General features: G+C 41.2%; 1 protein-coding gene across 2 annotated transcripts in view; it reads left to right on the forward strand.

The window, feature by feature from the left end:
- Positions 1-2,748: 2,748 nt before the first annotated feature.
- The window catches only part of rock1 (Rho-associated, coiled-coil containing protein kinase 1), a 106,228-nt gene continuing 94,375 nt past the window's right edge, over positions 2,749-14,601 (forward strand). The window contains exon 1 of one of the 2 annotated variants that reach the window (XM_062022450.1): positions 2,749-3,608. In XM_062022450.1, the coding sequence (XP_061878434.1) occupies positions 3,516-3,608 (93 nt within the window). In that variant the 5' untranslated portion in view covers positions 2,749-3,515. The remainder of the gene's footprint in view (positions 3,609-14,601) is intronic. The other variant, XM_062022451.1, reaches the window with a different exon arrangement.

The following is a 14,601-nucleotide window of genomic DNA, read 5'->3' on the forward strand; positions in this document are numbered from 1 at the left end:
GGGAGGTATTGCACTGAGGGGTTTTAGTAAGTAATAGTACAAGAAAATAAGAGATGATGTAATGGGAATGCACTTTAAATGTTGACAAAAACATAAAATGCAATAAATGTGACTGAACATTGGAAAATTAATTATCTAATTAAGTGTAATTGAGCAAACAAAAATAAATGGTATACATTGGAAATGTGTTGCAATGAGGGCTTTTAAGGCAACACAAAGTAATATAGTAGTTGTGTAGTTATTTAGTAGTACGAATGCAAATTCAAATAGCAAGTTAATCACATATAAGAATATGGTTACTTCTTTGTTATATATGATTTATTATTGTTGTTATTATCACCGGTAGTATCCATCCATTCATCCATTTTTCTACCGCTTGTCTCTTTCGAAGCTGCGGGGGGTGCTGGAGCCTATCTCAGCTGCATTCGGGCGGAAGGCGGGGTACACCCTGGACAAGTCACAGATAGTATGCAAATATATATTTTAAATTTGATTTTAAAAAAATGAGCAAATGTATCATAAATCATGTATACACGTGTTTGATTATGATTATGATTAATAAGTAAAACTTTCTTTACAATGAGATAAAAGACTGTAAAAATATATTCCAATTGAAAAAAATATATAAAGACAGAACAATAAGATCATATGGACAGCCATAAGCGTTTACATTTTGCTTTATTTTTATTATTTTACTAATTTTTTTGTCTGGTTTTGTATTTGTTTTGTATCATCCCGTGAGGTGTATATGACTTTTTTTTTGTTCGGTTTGTACTTCATGAAGTTTTGCTCTTGTTGTGTTTTTTTGTTTGTTTTCATTATATTTGGATGCATTTGCTTGGTTTGTATGCTATCCATTAAGACTATATGTATTATGTTGAAGGGGGCAGGAAAATATAAGATTTTCTTCATCCTGTTCCTTCTCAGGCATTGGTGTGTAAATGTGTGTTTAGTTGCTGAGGTTTAATTGTCTATTGATCAACGGTGGCACAGGAGTTAGTGCATGTGCCTCACAATATGCATGTGCCTCACAATACGAAAGTCCTGAGTAGTCCTGGGTTCAATCCCGGGCTCGGGATCTTTCTGTGTGGTGTGGAGTTTGCATGTTCTCCTCGTGACTGCGTGGGTTCCCTCCGGGTACTCCGGCTTCCTCCCACCTCCAAAAACATGCACTGGGGATAGGTTGATTGGCAACACTAGTGTGTGAATGTGAGTGTGAGTGTTGTCTATCTGTGTTGGCCCTGTGATGAGGTGGCGACTTGTCCAGGGTGTACCCCGCCTTTCGCCCGAATGCAGCTGAGATAGGCTCCAGCACCCCCCGCGACCCCAAAAGGGACAAGCGGTAGAAAATGGATGGATGATCAAAGATGCACATCAATGAAGGAGATAAATAAAAAATGAATGAATAAATAAGTACAGTACTGGCAAACAAGCAGCAGCAACATTTTACCATGAATTGATTAAGTTGAGGGGGGGGGGGATTTTTATTTTTTGGTCATAAAAAAATACAATCATGCGTGCTTACGGACTGTATCCCTGCAGACTGTATTGATCTATATTGATATATAATGTAGGAACCAGAAATGTTAATAACAGAAAGAAACAACCCTTTTGTGTGAATGTGAGTGTGAATGTTGTCTGTCTATCTGTGTTGGCCCTGTGATGAGGTGGCGACTTGTCCAGGGTGTACCCCGCCTTCCGCCCGATTGTAGCTGAGATAGGCGCCAGCGCGACCCCGAAGGGAATAAGCGGTAGAAAATGGATGGATGGATACTCCCGGTAAAAGTTAGAGATGCTACCTCAGTAGAAGCATTTAAGTCTCATCTTAAAACTAATTTGTATACTCTAGCCTTTAAATAGACTCCCTTTTTAGACCAGTTGATCTGCCGTTTCTTTTCTTTTCTTTTCTACTCTGCTCCCAACCCGGGGTGGACCGCTAGCCTGTCCATCGGATGGGGACATCTCTACGCTGCTGACCCGTCTCCGCTCGGGATGGTTCCTGCTGGCCCCACTATGGACTGGACTTTCGCTGATGTGTTGGACTTTCACAATATTATGTCAGACCCACTCGACATCCATTGCTTTCGGTCTCCCCTAGAGGGGGGGGGGGGGGGGTTACCCACATATGCGGTCCTCTCCAAGGTTTCTCATAGTCATTCACATTGACGTCCCACTGGGGTGAGTTTTCCTTGCCCGTATGTGGGCTCTGTACCGAGGATGTCGTTGTGGCTTGTACAGCCCTTTGAGACACTTGTGATTTAGGGCTATATAAATAAACATTGATTGATTGATTGATGGTGTGTGAATGAGTGTAAATGGGGGAGGTTTTTTTTTTGGGTTGGTGCACTAATTGTAAGTGTATCTTGTGCTTTTTATGTTGATTTAATAAAAATAAAAAATAAAAACTAAAAACCTTTTTTAAATTTTTTTCATTTATTGTGCGGCCCGGTACCAATCGATTCACGGACCGGTACCGGGCCGCGGCCCGGTGGTTGGGGACCACTGATTTAGAGGTCAATTGTACGGAATATGTACTGTACTGTTTCATATAATGTATTCTCTTCCTTTGAGATCTACTAATAAAAGTTTAAATCAATCAAAAACATGTAGCCCTCACCGGCCTGGGAACGCGAGTGCCTGCCACCGCGCATGCGCACGGCTTGGCATTTTGAAGTTTCTCCTCCGGGGTGTTTGAACAGGAAGGCGGACATGTTGGCCAGCCTGTGGGAGAAAATCGGGCATCGTCTGCTGTCCCCCCCCCCCCTCACCGATAACACCTCAAAATACAATCCACGTCCAGCTCTTACGAGACGGATCTTAAGGATAACGCCGATTTGACGTGGAGGCAGCTGACAGTCGACGACACCGCAGGAAGGAGCTGCAGCGGAACCGTTAACCGCCGCAGAGACTTTGGTGTTCGGACTGAAATTTGGAAGAAGCAGAAGTTTTTTTTTTTTTTTTTTTTTTTTTTTCCGACTCCACTTCAAGCCACTTCTTCTTTTGAGCTGTCAGATTAGTTTGTCGCTCTCCATGCAAGTACCTGGCACAGAAACGGGAACAGGCCCGGACTAACTGACGCGAAGCGTGCCTACAAAGTGAGATGTTTTAAAATCGCCTTTTTTTTTGTTCGGATGCAGAATTTTATCAACTTATTCTTCTCATCCCGCGGAGGCTGACAAGTCTGTGGCGGCATTTATCCTTCTTGCACCTCCAGCCACGTTGGGAAGTATCTTTCACTAAAAAGAAGAAAAAAATGTGGCTTTTGTACATCCAGCGGAACCTCCAACGTTTTATCGTGTGCGAACCGACCAGAAGAACGATGTGTTTTCTTTAAACTGACTTGGAAAAGTTGACACGAAGAAAAAAAAAAAAAAAGACATTCGGCTAGCTAGCTAGCTAGCTAGCTACCCGTTGGCTTGCTAACGCTAGCTAGCATCGCTGGTGGCGAGCTACTTGGTTTTTTTTGTGTGTCTGTTCCCAAAAAGACATAATCTGGACTTCGTTCAAAGGCGAAGATGTCTTCCAGGGAGAGCATGGAGGCCCGATTTGAGAAGATCGATGCAATGTTGCAGGATCCCAAGTCGGAAATAAACACGGATTGTCTTCTGGTAAGTTTGGAGTTTGTTAGCCTGCTAAGTGGCTAAGAGCCTCAAATCTTTCCCAAACGAGTAACACAATAATGTCTTAGAGGAACATTTGTTTCTGGATATTTTATTTTCGCCATGTTCCGAAACTAATATGTACATTCCCGTTAAACACATTGAACACGCAACACTTCTGATTCAATCAATATTGATGTGTTGTCAAACAAAAAAAGCCTCTGCTATGTAAATACATATGTTTGGATCGCCTATGGGGGAGGAACAAGAAATCACCAGCTATCACCGCTACTAACTGATAACGCTCTGTGATGTCATTGCAACGCTTAATGGCTCTTCGAGATGTGCTTTGCTATTTTGCACGCTTTATTTGTGGTGTTTGTAACCTTGCAGGCAAGCGTCGCTGCACCTGTTGAGTTGGCCTTTTTTTTGTGACTGCTTCCTGCCTCTAAAACGAGATCAAAACAAAGCGATCACGTCAGAAGTCATGTTTGCAGGCGTAAAACCCCCCAAAAGTGCATGCTTGCAGATGACAGTCAAGTATCCCCACACGTGCACAAACACGCAAAAGCGTAATAAATAACAGTTTCATCGTCCCCTTCGGAGTTATGCCCTTATTTGGAAACGTGAGTATTGCTTGTTTGATTGATTGATTGAAACTTTTATGAGTAGATTGCACAGTGCAGTACATATTCCGTACAATTGACCACTAAATGGTAACACCCGAATACGTTTTTCAACTTGTTTATAGTCCTACTGAAATGCGATTTTCTTATTTAAACGGGGATAGCAGGTCCATTCTATGTGTCATACTTGATCATTTCGCGATATTGCCATATTTTTGCTGAAAGGATTTAGTAGAGAACATCGAGGATAAAGTTTGCAACTTTTGGTCGCTGATAAAAAAGCCTTGCCTGTACCGGAAGTAGCAGACGTATGCGCGTGACGTCACCGGTTGTGGTGCTCCTCACATCTGCACACTGTTTACAATCATGGCCACCAGCAGCGAGAGCGATTTGGACCGAGAAAGCGACAATTTCCCCATTAATTTGAGCGAGGATGAAAGATTTGTGGATGAGGAAAGTGAGGGTGAAGGACTAGAGGCCAGTGGAAGCGATTCAGATAGGGAAGATGCTGTGAGAGGCGGGTGGGACCTGATATTCAGCTGGGAATGACTAAAACAGTAAATAAACACAGGACATATATATACTCTATTAGCCACAACACAACCAGGCTTATATTTAATATGCCACAAATTAATCCCGCATAACAAACACCTCCCCCCTCCCGTCCATATAACCCGCCAATACAAATCAAACACCCGCACAACACACTCAATCCCAGAGCCCAAAGTACCGTTCACCTCCCCAAAGTTCATACAGAGCATATATTTCCCCAAAGTTACGTACGTGACATGCACATAGCGGCACGCACGTACGGGCAAGCGATCAAATGTTTGGAAGCCGCAGCTGCGTACATACTCACGGTACCGCGTCTGTGTATCCAACTCAAAGTCCTCCTGGTAAGAGTCTCTGTTGTCCCAGTTCTCCACAGGCCAATGGTAAAGCTTGACTGTCATCTTTCGGGAATGTAAACAATGAAACATCGGCTGTGTTTGTGTTGCTGCAGCCGGGCGAAATACACCGCTTCCCACCTACAGCTTTCTTCTTTGCTGTCTCCATTGTTCATTGAACAAATTGCAAAAGATTCACCAACACAGAAGTCCAGAATACTGTGGAATATTGCGATGAAAACAGACGACTTAATAGCTGGCCACAATGCTGTCCCAAAATGTCCTCTACAATCCGTGACGTCACACGCAGGCGTCATCATACCGAGACGTTTTCAGCAGGATATTTCGTGCAAAATTTAAAATTGCACTTTAGTAATCTAACCCGGCCGTATTGTTATGTGTTGCAATGTTAAGATTTCATCATTGATATATAAACTATCAGACTGCGTGGTAGGTAGTAGTGGGTTTCAGTAGGCCTTTAAGTCGGGATCCACTTAAATTGATTCATGATACTATATGTATACTATCATCATAATACAGTCATCACGCAAGATAATCGTCAGAGTATATACATTGAATTATTTACATTATTTATAATCTGGGATGAGGGATGTGGAGGGGTGGGGGGTTAGGTTTGGTTGATATCAACACTTCAGTCATCAACAATTGCATCATCAGAGAAATTGACATTGGAACAGTGTAGGACTGACTTGGTAGGATATGTACAGCAAGTAGTGGACATAGAGAGAGAGACCAGAAAGCATAAGAATAAGTTTGCATTTGAATATTTACAATCCGGGGAGGTAGGATGTGGAAGGGAGGGTGTTAGTTTAGGGTTGAAGTTGCCTGGAGGTGTTCTTTTAGTGCTGTAAAGGTACTAGTGTTGTCCCGATACCAATATTTTGGTACCGGTACCAAAATTATTTTGATACTTTTCGGTACTTTTCTAAAGAAAAGGGACCACAAAAAATTGCATTATTGGCTTTATTTAACAAAAAAAGTTAGGGTACATTAAACATATGTTTCTCTACTCCATCCATCCATTTTCTACCGCTTGTCCCTTTCGCATACTTGCCAACCTTGAGACCTACGAATTCGGGAGATGGGGGAGTGGGGTTTGGTGGTAGCAGGGGTGTATATTGTAGCGTCCCGGAAGAGTTAGTGCTGCAAGTGGTTCTGGGTATTTGTTCTGACATGTTTATGTTGTGTTAGATGTTGGATGTTCTCCCGAAATGTGTTTGGCATTCTTGTTTGGTGTGGGTTCACAGTGACTTAGACTTCCTTTTTATTGTCATTCAAATTTGAACTTTACAGTACAGATAAGAACGAAATTTCGTTACATAAGTTCATGGTAGTGCAGGATAAAAAAGCAATAAGGTGCATATATAAATAAATAAATAGGTTACTGTACAGATAATTATATTGGACTTTTTCACATGCGTCCACGTTTATGGACATATGTTATATTGTCTTTTTATTTCCAGCGAGTTAATCCATTTTGGGGGGAGTTGAGGGGATAATTTAAGTATGATGCGTTCAAGAGTCTTACGGCCTGTGGGAAGAAGCTGTTACAGAAACTGGAGGTTCTGCTTCAGAGGCTGCGGAACCTCTTTCTAGAGTCCAGCAGTGAAAACAGTCCTTGGTGGGGGTGGGAGGAGTCTTTGCAGATTTTCTGAGCCCTGGTCAGGCAGCGGCTTTTTGCGATCTCCTGGATAGGAGGAAGAGGAGTCCTGATGATCTTTTCAGTGGTGAGGACATTGTGGCGCATATTTGTAACAGTGTTAAAGTTGTTTATACGGTCACCCTCAGTGTGACCTGTATGGCTGTTGATCAAGTATGCATTGCATTCACTTATGTGTGTGTAAAAGCCGCATATATTATGTGGCTGGGCCGGCACGCTGTTTGTATGGAGGAAAAGCGGACGTGACGACAGGTTGTAGAGGACGCTAAAGGCAGTGCCTTGAAGGCACGCCCCCAATATTGTTGTCCGGGTGGAAATTGGGAGAAATTCAGGAGAATGGTTGCCCCGGGAGATTTTCGGGAGGGGCACTGAAGGAGTTTGAGTTTCTCGGGAGTCTCCCGGGAAAATCGGGAGGGTTGGCAAGTATGCCTTTCGGAGTGGCGGGGTGGGGGGGGGGTGCTGGAGCCTATCCCAGCTGCATTCGGCCGGAAGGCAGGGTACACCCTGGACAAGTCACCATCTCATCGCAGGGCCAACACAGATAGTACTGTAAAGTTCAATTTTGAATGACAATAAAAGGAAGTCTAAGTCCAAGTTTGTCTTTAAATACAATAGTGAACATACAAGACAACCTGTCTTTTATTAGTCATCATCGGCGGTCACTTGAAACGAGTATGACAATCCTCCTGGTAGGGGGGTATCCCTTTATGGAGGATGCCTGTGTGTGACTTTGTTTAACGTGGGGAGACTGGTGCACAGACAGTCACCACACGATCCTTGGCAAATCCGGGTCAGGGTCCAGTGGCATGGAGTCCAAGACGACTGGAGACCCTTTTCTGCTGCAGCCTTCATCCGCCATCGCAGCCGTTGTGACACTCCATAGGGTTAGCAATCATCCTCGGCCTGTTCCAACGTTGAGGTCTTGGGTTGTTATTTCCCCATAACTGGGCCCACATGGATGTGGGGGTGCCTTCTTCCGCCATCGCAGCCGTTGTGGTAGTTCTTACATCTACCGTCTTCCTCCTGCTCCGCCGTTGAGGTCTTCACCGTATCCCTGGCTAGGGGGCAGTCAGGTACTAGGCCTCTGCCAAGGGCCACCTGGGGTAACAGTAGTAAAGGGGTTAACCTCCTAGTGGCCCAAGACCCCATAGAGGAGCCTCCACTGCCTGATGCACTTTAATGTCATGCCCACAACTTTTATTAGTAAGTAAGCAAACAAAGGCTCCTAATTTAGCTGCCGTCATATGCAGTAACATATTGTGTCATTTTCCATTCTATTATTGTGTCAAAATGATTAAGGACAAGTGGTAGAAACTGAATTATTAATCTACTTGTTCATTTACTGTTAATATCTGCTTACTTTCTCTTTTAACATGTTCCATCTACACTTCTGTTAAAATGTAATAATCACTTATTATGTTGTTTGGATACTTTACATTAGTTTTGGAGGATACCACAAATTTGGGTATCAATCCGATACCAAGTCGTTACAGGATCATACATTGGTCATATTCAAAGTCCTCATGTGTCCAGGGATAAACATAATATACATTTAAAAAAAACGAAAGAAGATGTTGTGATGCCAAAAGATATGGACTTAATCATAGTAGTATCGACTAGATACATTACTGTACTTGGTATAATTACAGTGGATGTCAGGTGTAGATCCACCAATTGCGTTTGTTTACATTTTGACGCCGGTGAGCTACGGTGTGTAGTGAAGCTTGTTTAGCTATTCCTTGTCCTGCATGGATGATACTTGTAAGAAACTTACTTTATTTGATTAGTGATTTAGAAGTAGCTAATACACTGCCGACTGGACTTTTAAGAGGCGGTATAGTACCGAATATGATTCATTGGTATCGCGGTACTATACTAATACCGGTATACCGTACAACCCTAAAAGGTACACAATACAATGATGTGTTTTTTCCTAATTATTTTGGTTAGCTTGTTATGGCTACATGACAGGGGCCACAGCTCTTCTATGCTCTTGCAAGCTGTAGACATATTCTGAATTAAATACTTCAAAAAGATAGCATTATTACAGTATTATCAGGTGTTGTTTTCACCCTACGTGTTAGTCAAGCAGAATTAGGTTAAAAAACTTCAGCACACATTCCTATGAAACGTCCGCAATAAGTGGTACAAGTTTTGGTACAAATGTGACTAAACTTGTTCATGTAAGATGTTATTTTGTCACTTATTGTTCTAAATTCAACAATGTCCGTTTTATTGTTTCAAACTATCCTTTGTATTGACACAACATCTCACAAATGGGAGTCCTGTGTACACCACTCACATTTCATCAACTCATTTATGTTAATGGTGATACAATAGTAAACTTGAATGTACTGTATAGTAGTCTGTGCATATAATGTATTAAAACATAAGTGAGCCATATCCAAATTGTGTCGTTAGTAGGGGATGTGCCAATCGATCAGCCACCAATTAGTATCGGCCAGTTTTCTCGAATTGCCGAATCATGCCCTTTAATGTCGCTTACAAACGCTGATTCCTTTGGCTGGTATTATATTTAATTTTAGTCCCCTGGCTGACTAGCTAGCAGCTAATTGTTTATCTCCATAAACTGTGGCGCATCTCCCCTAAATTAATAAGCACCTCCATGGTGGCAAATTTACTGCATTTCTTAGTAATCTTAAGTATCATTATCACTTGAAGATGAGACTAAACATTACACACCAAGAGCAAGTAAGAGCAGGCATGCTAATAGTTAAGCTAGCTAGAAACAAAATAAGAAAAAAGTGCTTAGTAAAGTTTAAGAAGTGTAAATGGAACCTTGTTACAGCAGAGAGTAAGCAGATATTGACAGTAAATTAACAAGTAGATTAATAAGAGTCTAAAGCAGGGTTGTCCAAATTGCGGTCTTGGGGCCATTTAGAGCACAATAGTTAGCATTCTAATATTAGCATGATAGCTTTTTTGGCAAACATCTCAGTGCCAAATATTTTCTTACGTGACGAATGCTACCTGTTAGTAAGCTATTTTTTACACCAGAGTCATATTTTGATACTTGATGTATGCTGACGGTATTATGCTAGCATTTTTAACAATTTTTTCAGGTATACACGGAGGACTAATATATTTTGGTATACACGGCGGACTACTATATTTTGGTATACACGGCGGACTAATATATTTTGGTACTTGACACATGTTACAGTTAGTATTTCAGCATGGTAAACACATCAGTGTCATATATTTTGGTATTTCACACATGCTAATTGTGATCATGCTGGTTTTAGGATGTAAGCGTAGAGCTGTTGGTATGGTAGTTGTTTTTATTTGCTCATTTTGTTCATATTTTTTATTTGATGCTATCTGGCCAGCATGCTAGCTGTTAGCATTTCAGTTCAGCTTCGGTTCTTCAATATTCACACAAATTTTTACCGGAATTGCATTTTCTAGTTCCTGGAAAAAAATGTATATATTGTACTGGTTTTTAAGAGGAAAACCACCATAATGGCCACCACATCCTTTGATTTGTCAGTCTGTGGCCCTCATTTAAAAAAGGTTGGTCACCCCTGGTCTTGAGAGAGGATATAACAACAGCTGTTAGTGTATCAGCATTGTCACAGTCAGTACACAACATGTAAGAAGATCAGACCAAACCATGTATTGGTGGTGTCGATAGCAAAAATATTATCAGTATATGATCAATACTAGAATGACTATATAAATATTTCAATTTTTACACAATCATTTTTTGTTGTTTTTGTTAATGTGTACAAACTCAGGGAACAGTTAACTGGACACAGGAGGACTTTGAGGGCAAAAACTAAATGACTAAAATGAGTAGTAGTTTGCTTTTGTTTGGTATAGGCTTTAGCCCCCCTTGCTCCCAATAGGGACAAGCAGTAGAAAATGGATGGATTGATATTTATTGTGTACCAGTGACTTTGTTTTGATCAAACAATTATATGTGATAAAAGAGAATGAGGAAATAGTTTAAATATTGTGCTGATATTGTTAAACTGTCACCATAAATACATTGACAAATATACAGCAATTAATTATAGGTAATTTTGTGGTATTTTTAAATGCAATGACAAATCCATGTCATTGGTATAGATATCGGCCGATCTCACACATTGATTATTGAAATCGGTCCAATAAAACTGTGATCGGAACATCCCTGATCCTTTAATGTGAATATTTAGTGTGAGCTTTGTTATCTAGCACTGCCTTAATCCTCTTTGGCATGGAATTGAGGATGTTTGCATAGGTTGCTACTTGAGTCATTTTCCACTCCTCCATGCGTGTTGCAGATGGTGGATGTTCTCCACCTTCCTTCCTTCTGCTTGGGAATGCCACACAGGTGCTCAATTGGGTTCATTGTGAAGGCGACATACTTGACCACTCCATCACCTTCACCCTCTGGATGTGTGTTTAGGCTTCCTATCATATTTAAGCAACTGTTTCGCTGAGGGAGAGGCACATGCTCTGTTATACAGTGTGTCACAGTATTTGTTAGGATTCCTGTTTCCATCAGTGAGCCTCAGCATCTCGGTGTCGGCAGCACTCCCGCAATAAGGGACACGACCAGCATCATGCTTGACTGTAGGACAGGCCGCTACTATACATCAATCCATCCATTTTCTACCGCGTGTCCCTTTCGGGGTCGCGGGGGTGGCTAGAGCCCACCCCAGCTGCATTCGGGCGGAAAGCGGGATACACCCTGGACAATTTGCCACCTGAAACAGTAATAATGGTCATTTTCAGTAAATGACTGCTATACAAGCTTTATACTGACTAGGGTTGTGCGATACAGATGATATATTATATAAATGATATGAATTTGGATGACAATATACATTTTGATGCTATCTGTAAATGGTAATAGCACATGTTGATGACACATTCTGACCACGACAAGCAAACAAACGTGTGTGTCCTCAATGCACTGTCGCATCCTCGCTAGTGGCTGATGTCCGTTCACAGTTAAAAGCCAATTCTAAGTTAGCAATCCTTGCCTGCATCGTGGCAAATAAACTGCATTTCATACATGTATCATTATCACTGGAGGACGAGGAATAGCTAAATATGCTGCACTACACATAGTAGGAGGATATGCTAACCGCAAGCGAGAGCTCTTGAATGTAAACAGAAATTAGTTTATCGATACAAATATCGACAGTAACGATACTAGGTATAATATTAGCATTTGGTCGATACTACTACAGTGGTTAGATTGATATTTTTTATTATCAAAATATATTTTTGCAGATTTTGGTATTGTTTACAAACTCAGGAAATAAGTCCTTGGACACAGGTGGACTTGAAGGGCAAAAACCAAAGAATATAAATTAGAGCTAATAGTAGGAAATCATTTAGATATCTAATTGATATTGTTCAACCACCGTCCTGTGTTTATGTGTGTTTTATAATTGTGATAAAAAACGAATCATTTAATGATCTTGAACATTTGAAGTATCAGTACCATATTAAAATAAAAAGTAACCATATATAAAGAGTACATTTTTGTATCAACAAAATATTACAACTTGAAATTATGCAACATTTTACTACATCCGTCAGCAGCCAAATTAGGAGTCTTTTTTAACTCGTTTTGAAATGATTCTATTATCATTTACATACCAAATAATATTTTGTAATGTATATGTTATCGCAGGAGGCTGCAATACATATTGCGCTATAGGTTTTAGGCAATATCGCCAATCCCAGTAACACTAATTATTCAATTATGTCCAAGTTTAGTATTGCGAGCAGATTTACTGAATATAAATGCTTGCTGGAATATGGTCACCTTTTCAGATCATACACGGCTCTTGTAGTACATTGTTCAAGTGTTCCGGCTAATAATGTGTTTATGAGTCATTGGAATGAATACTTATGCAATCTCCTGAGTGTTATCACACGGCCATTGACTGTGATTTGATGAATGGGCTTATTTAAGCTAATAGTGCCCAGTAAAAGGGACGCCTGCCCTGGCGTATGAGTGCATAGGCTACTGTAGTTGGCGGCCCCACTTGGTCTGTGTGACCTCCCATCCTGTTGCAGACGGAGCCAATTCCACTCACCTAAAAATGCCTACACTCGTGCGTTTTTAATGGCCCCAAAAGCTGCAGGGACTGCTCCTGCTGGCAGCCTCGCACACACAAGCTTGTTGTTGTTCCCTTCTTTTTTTCCACCACCCTCGCCGCAATCTCCCTTGCCTTGATCGATGAATGGAGGCCTTTTCCCCATACACCCTCCCTCCCTCTCTTCTCTTGCCACAGCGCAACTCCACCCACCGTTTAATAAAATTCCATCCTAATCAAATAACTTCTTGTCTTTTGTCCCCCCCAGAGCTCTGGTGTGTCCCTAAGCTCATTCTGCTGGAGAGAGTTGAGACAAGGCAGGCAGTTCTGAAGTAGTGTGAAGTAGTGAAGTAGTGTGTGTGTCGCTCTTAGCCGTAATCCAAAATTATGTGCACTAAAGACTTATGTTTCTAAAGGCAGCGAAACCGGACATTAGGATCATGAATCAGCCGACCTAATAGGTTCCTTCAGAATGCTCAATGCGGACGCTTGAGCCCGCCACACTTCTTTACCTTGACTCTTGCTCTCTTTCTTTGTGGGACGATTAGGATTTTCTTCTCCTTGTCAACTGGGCGCTCAGCCTACCAAGGCCTGTATTGCAACCTTGTCAGCCGTTATCTTTCAACCTTCCAGTCCCTTAAATAAATCCTGCTTGGATGGATGGGAGAAGGGCCTTATCTGGATGGGCCGCCCGCCTCTCCTCAATCGTGCTCTGGGCAGCCTCCTAAAAAAAGGACAGAATTCCTGACATTGTGATGTGAAAGCTCCCTGACATTAGAGCATCTGATCATTGTCCACTTGTTGCTTTTGCAGACAGCTGATAGCTTGCATCACAACAACACAGCTTGTTCCGAGGCTTCATCAAGGGAACATATAAGTCTCGGCTTTTTGTATAAGATTTATAGCGTTACCTCTGTTTTTGCAGGCCCCACTTTTTGCACCAGTCGTTTTTCCGATGAAAATTCACGACAAAAGTTTTCCCTAGTGTTTGTCTCGCTTATCGTATGGCCAAACTGTGTGTGTAGCAAACAAGGGCTGCACCTAATGTTTATTTCTTAAAGGGCACCTATTATGTAAAACTAGGGCTGGGCGATATGGCCTTTATTTAATATCTCAATATTTTTAGGCCATGTCACGATACACAATATATATCTCGATATTTTGCCTGAGCCTTAAATTAATACTTGATGCATATAATCACACCAGTATGATGATTCTATGTGTCTACATTAAAACATTGTTGTTCATACTGCATTAATATATGCTCATTTTAAATGTTCATGCAGAGAGGGAAATCACAACTAAGTCAATTGACCAAAACTGTATTTATTAAACAGTTATTAACCAGTGGCACAAACATTCATGTCATTTCAAAACAGAAAGTGCAAGATTGTAAGAGACATTTTAAAACAAGCTATTAGGGCACTTTTGTGCATGATGTCACTAAGATGACATATCAAAACAACACTGAATTAAAGTGCACTTTTTGTACAGAACGCCACTACAATAGTTTAAAACAAATAAAGTGCACTTTTGTGCATGAAGTCACACAAGATATTTCAATAACTGTCACATAAAAATGAGCTGCATAATAGGAAATCAAATAGTGTATGTCCTTCGCTATGTGGTAAGTCCCTGCGTACGTTATCTCCTTCTGTTGTTGAATATTTTTTTCATATGGTGTTGATCTGGAAATGGTTGCCTCTGCATTTTGTTGGTGTGGTGGCACCGAACGGAGATGTTGAC

The sequence above is a fragment of the Entelurus aequoreus genome, linkage group LG16, assembly GCF_033978785.1.
Source record: "Entelurus aequoreus isolate RoL-2023_Sb linkage group LG16, RoL_Eaeq_v1.1, whole genome shotgun sequence".
Taxonomy (NCBI): domain Eukaryota; kingdom Metazoa; phylum Chordata; class Actinopteri; order Syngnathiformes; family Syngnathidae; genus Entelurus; species Entelurus aequoreus.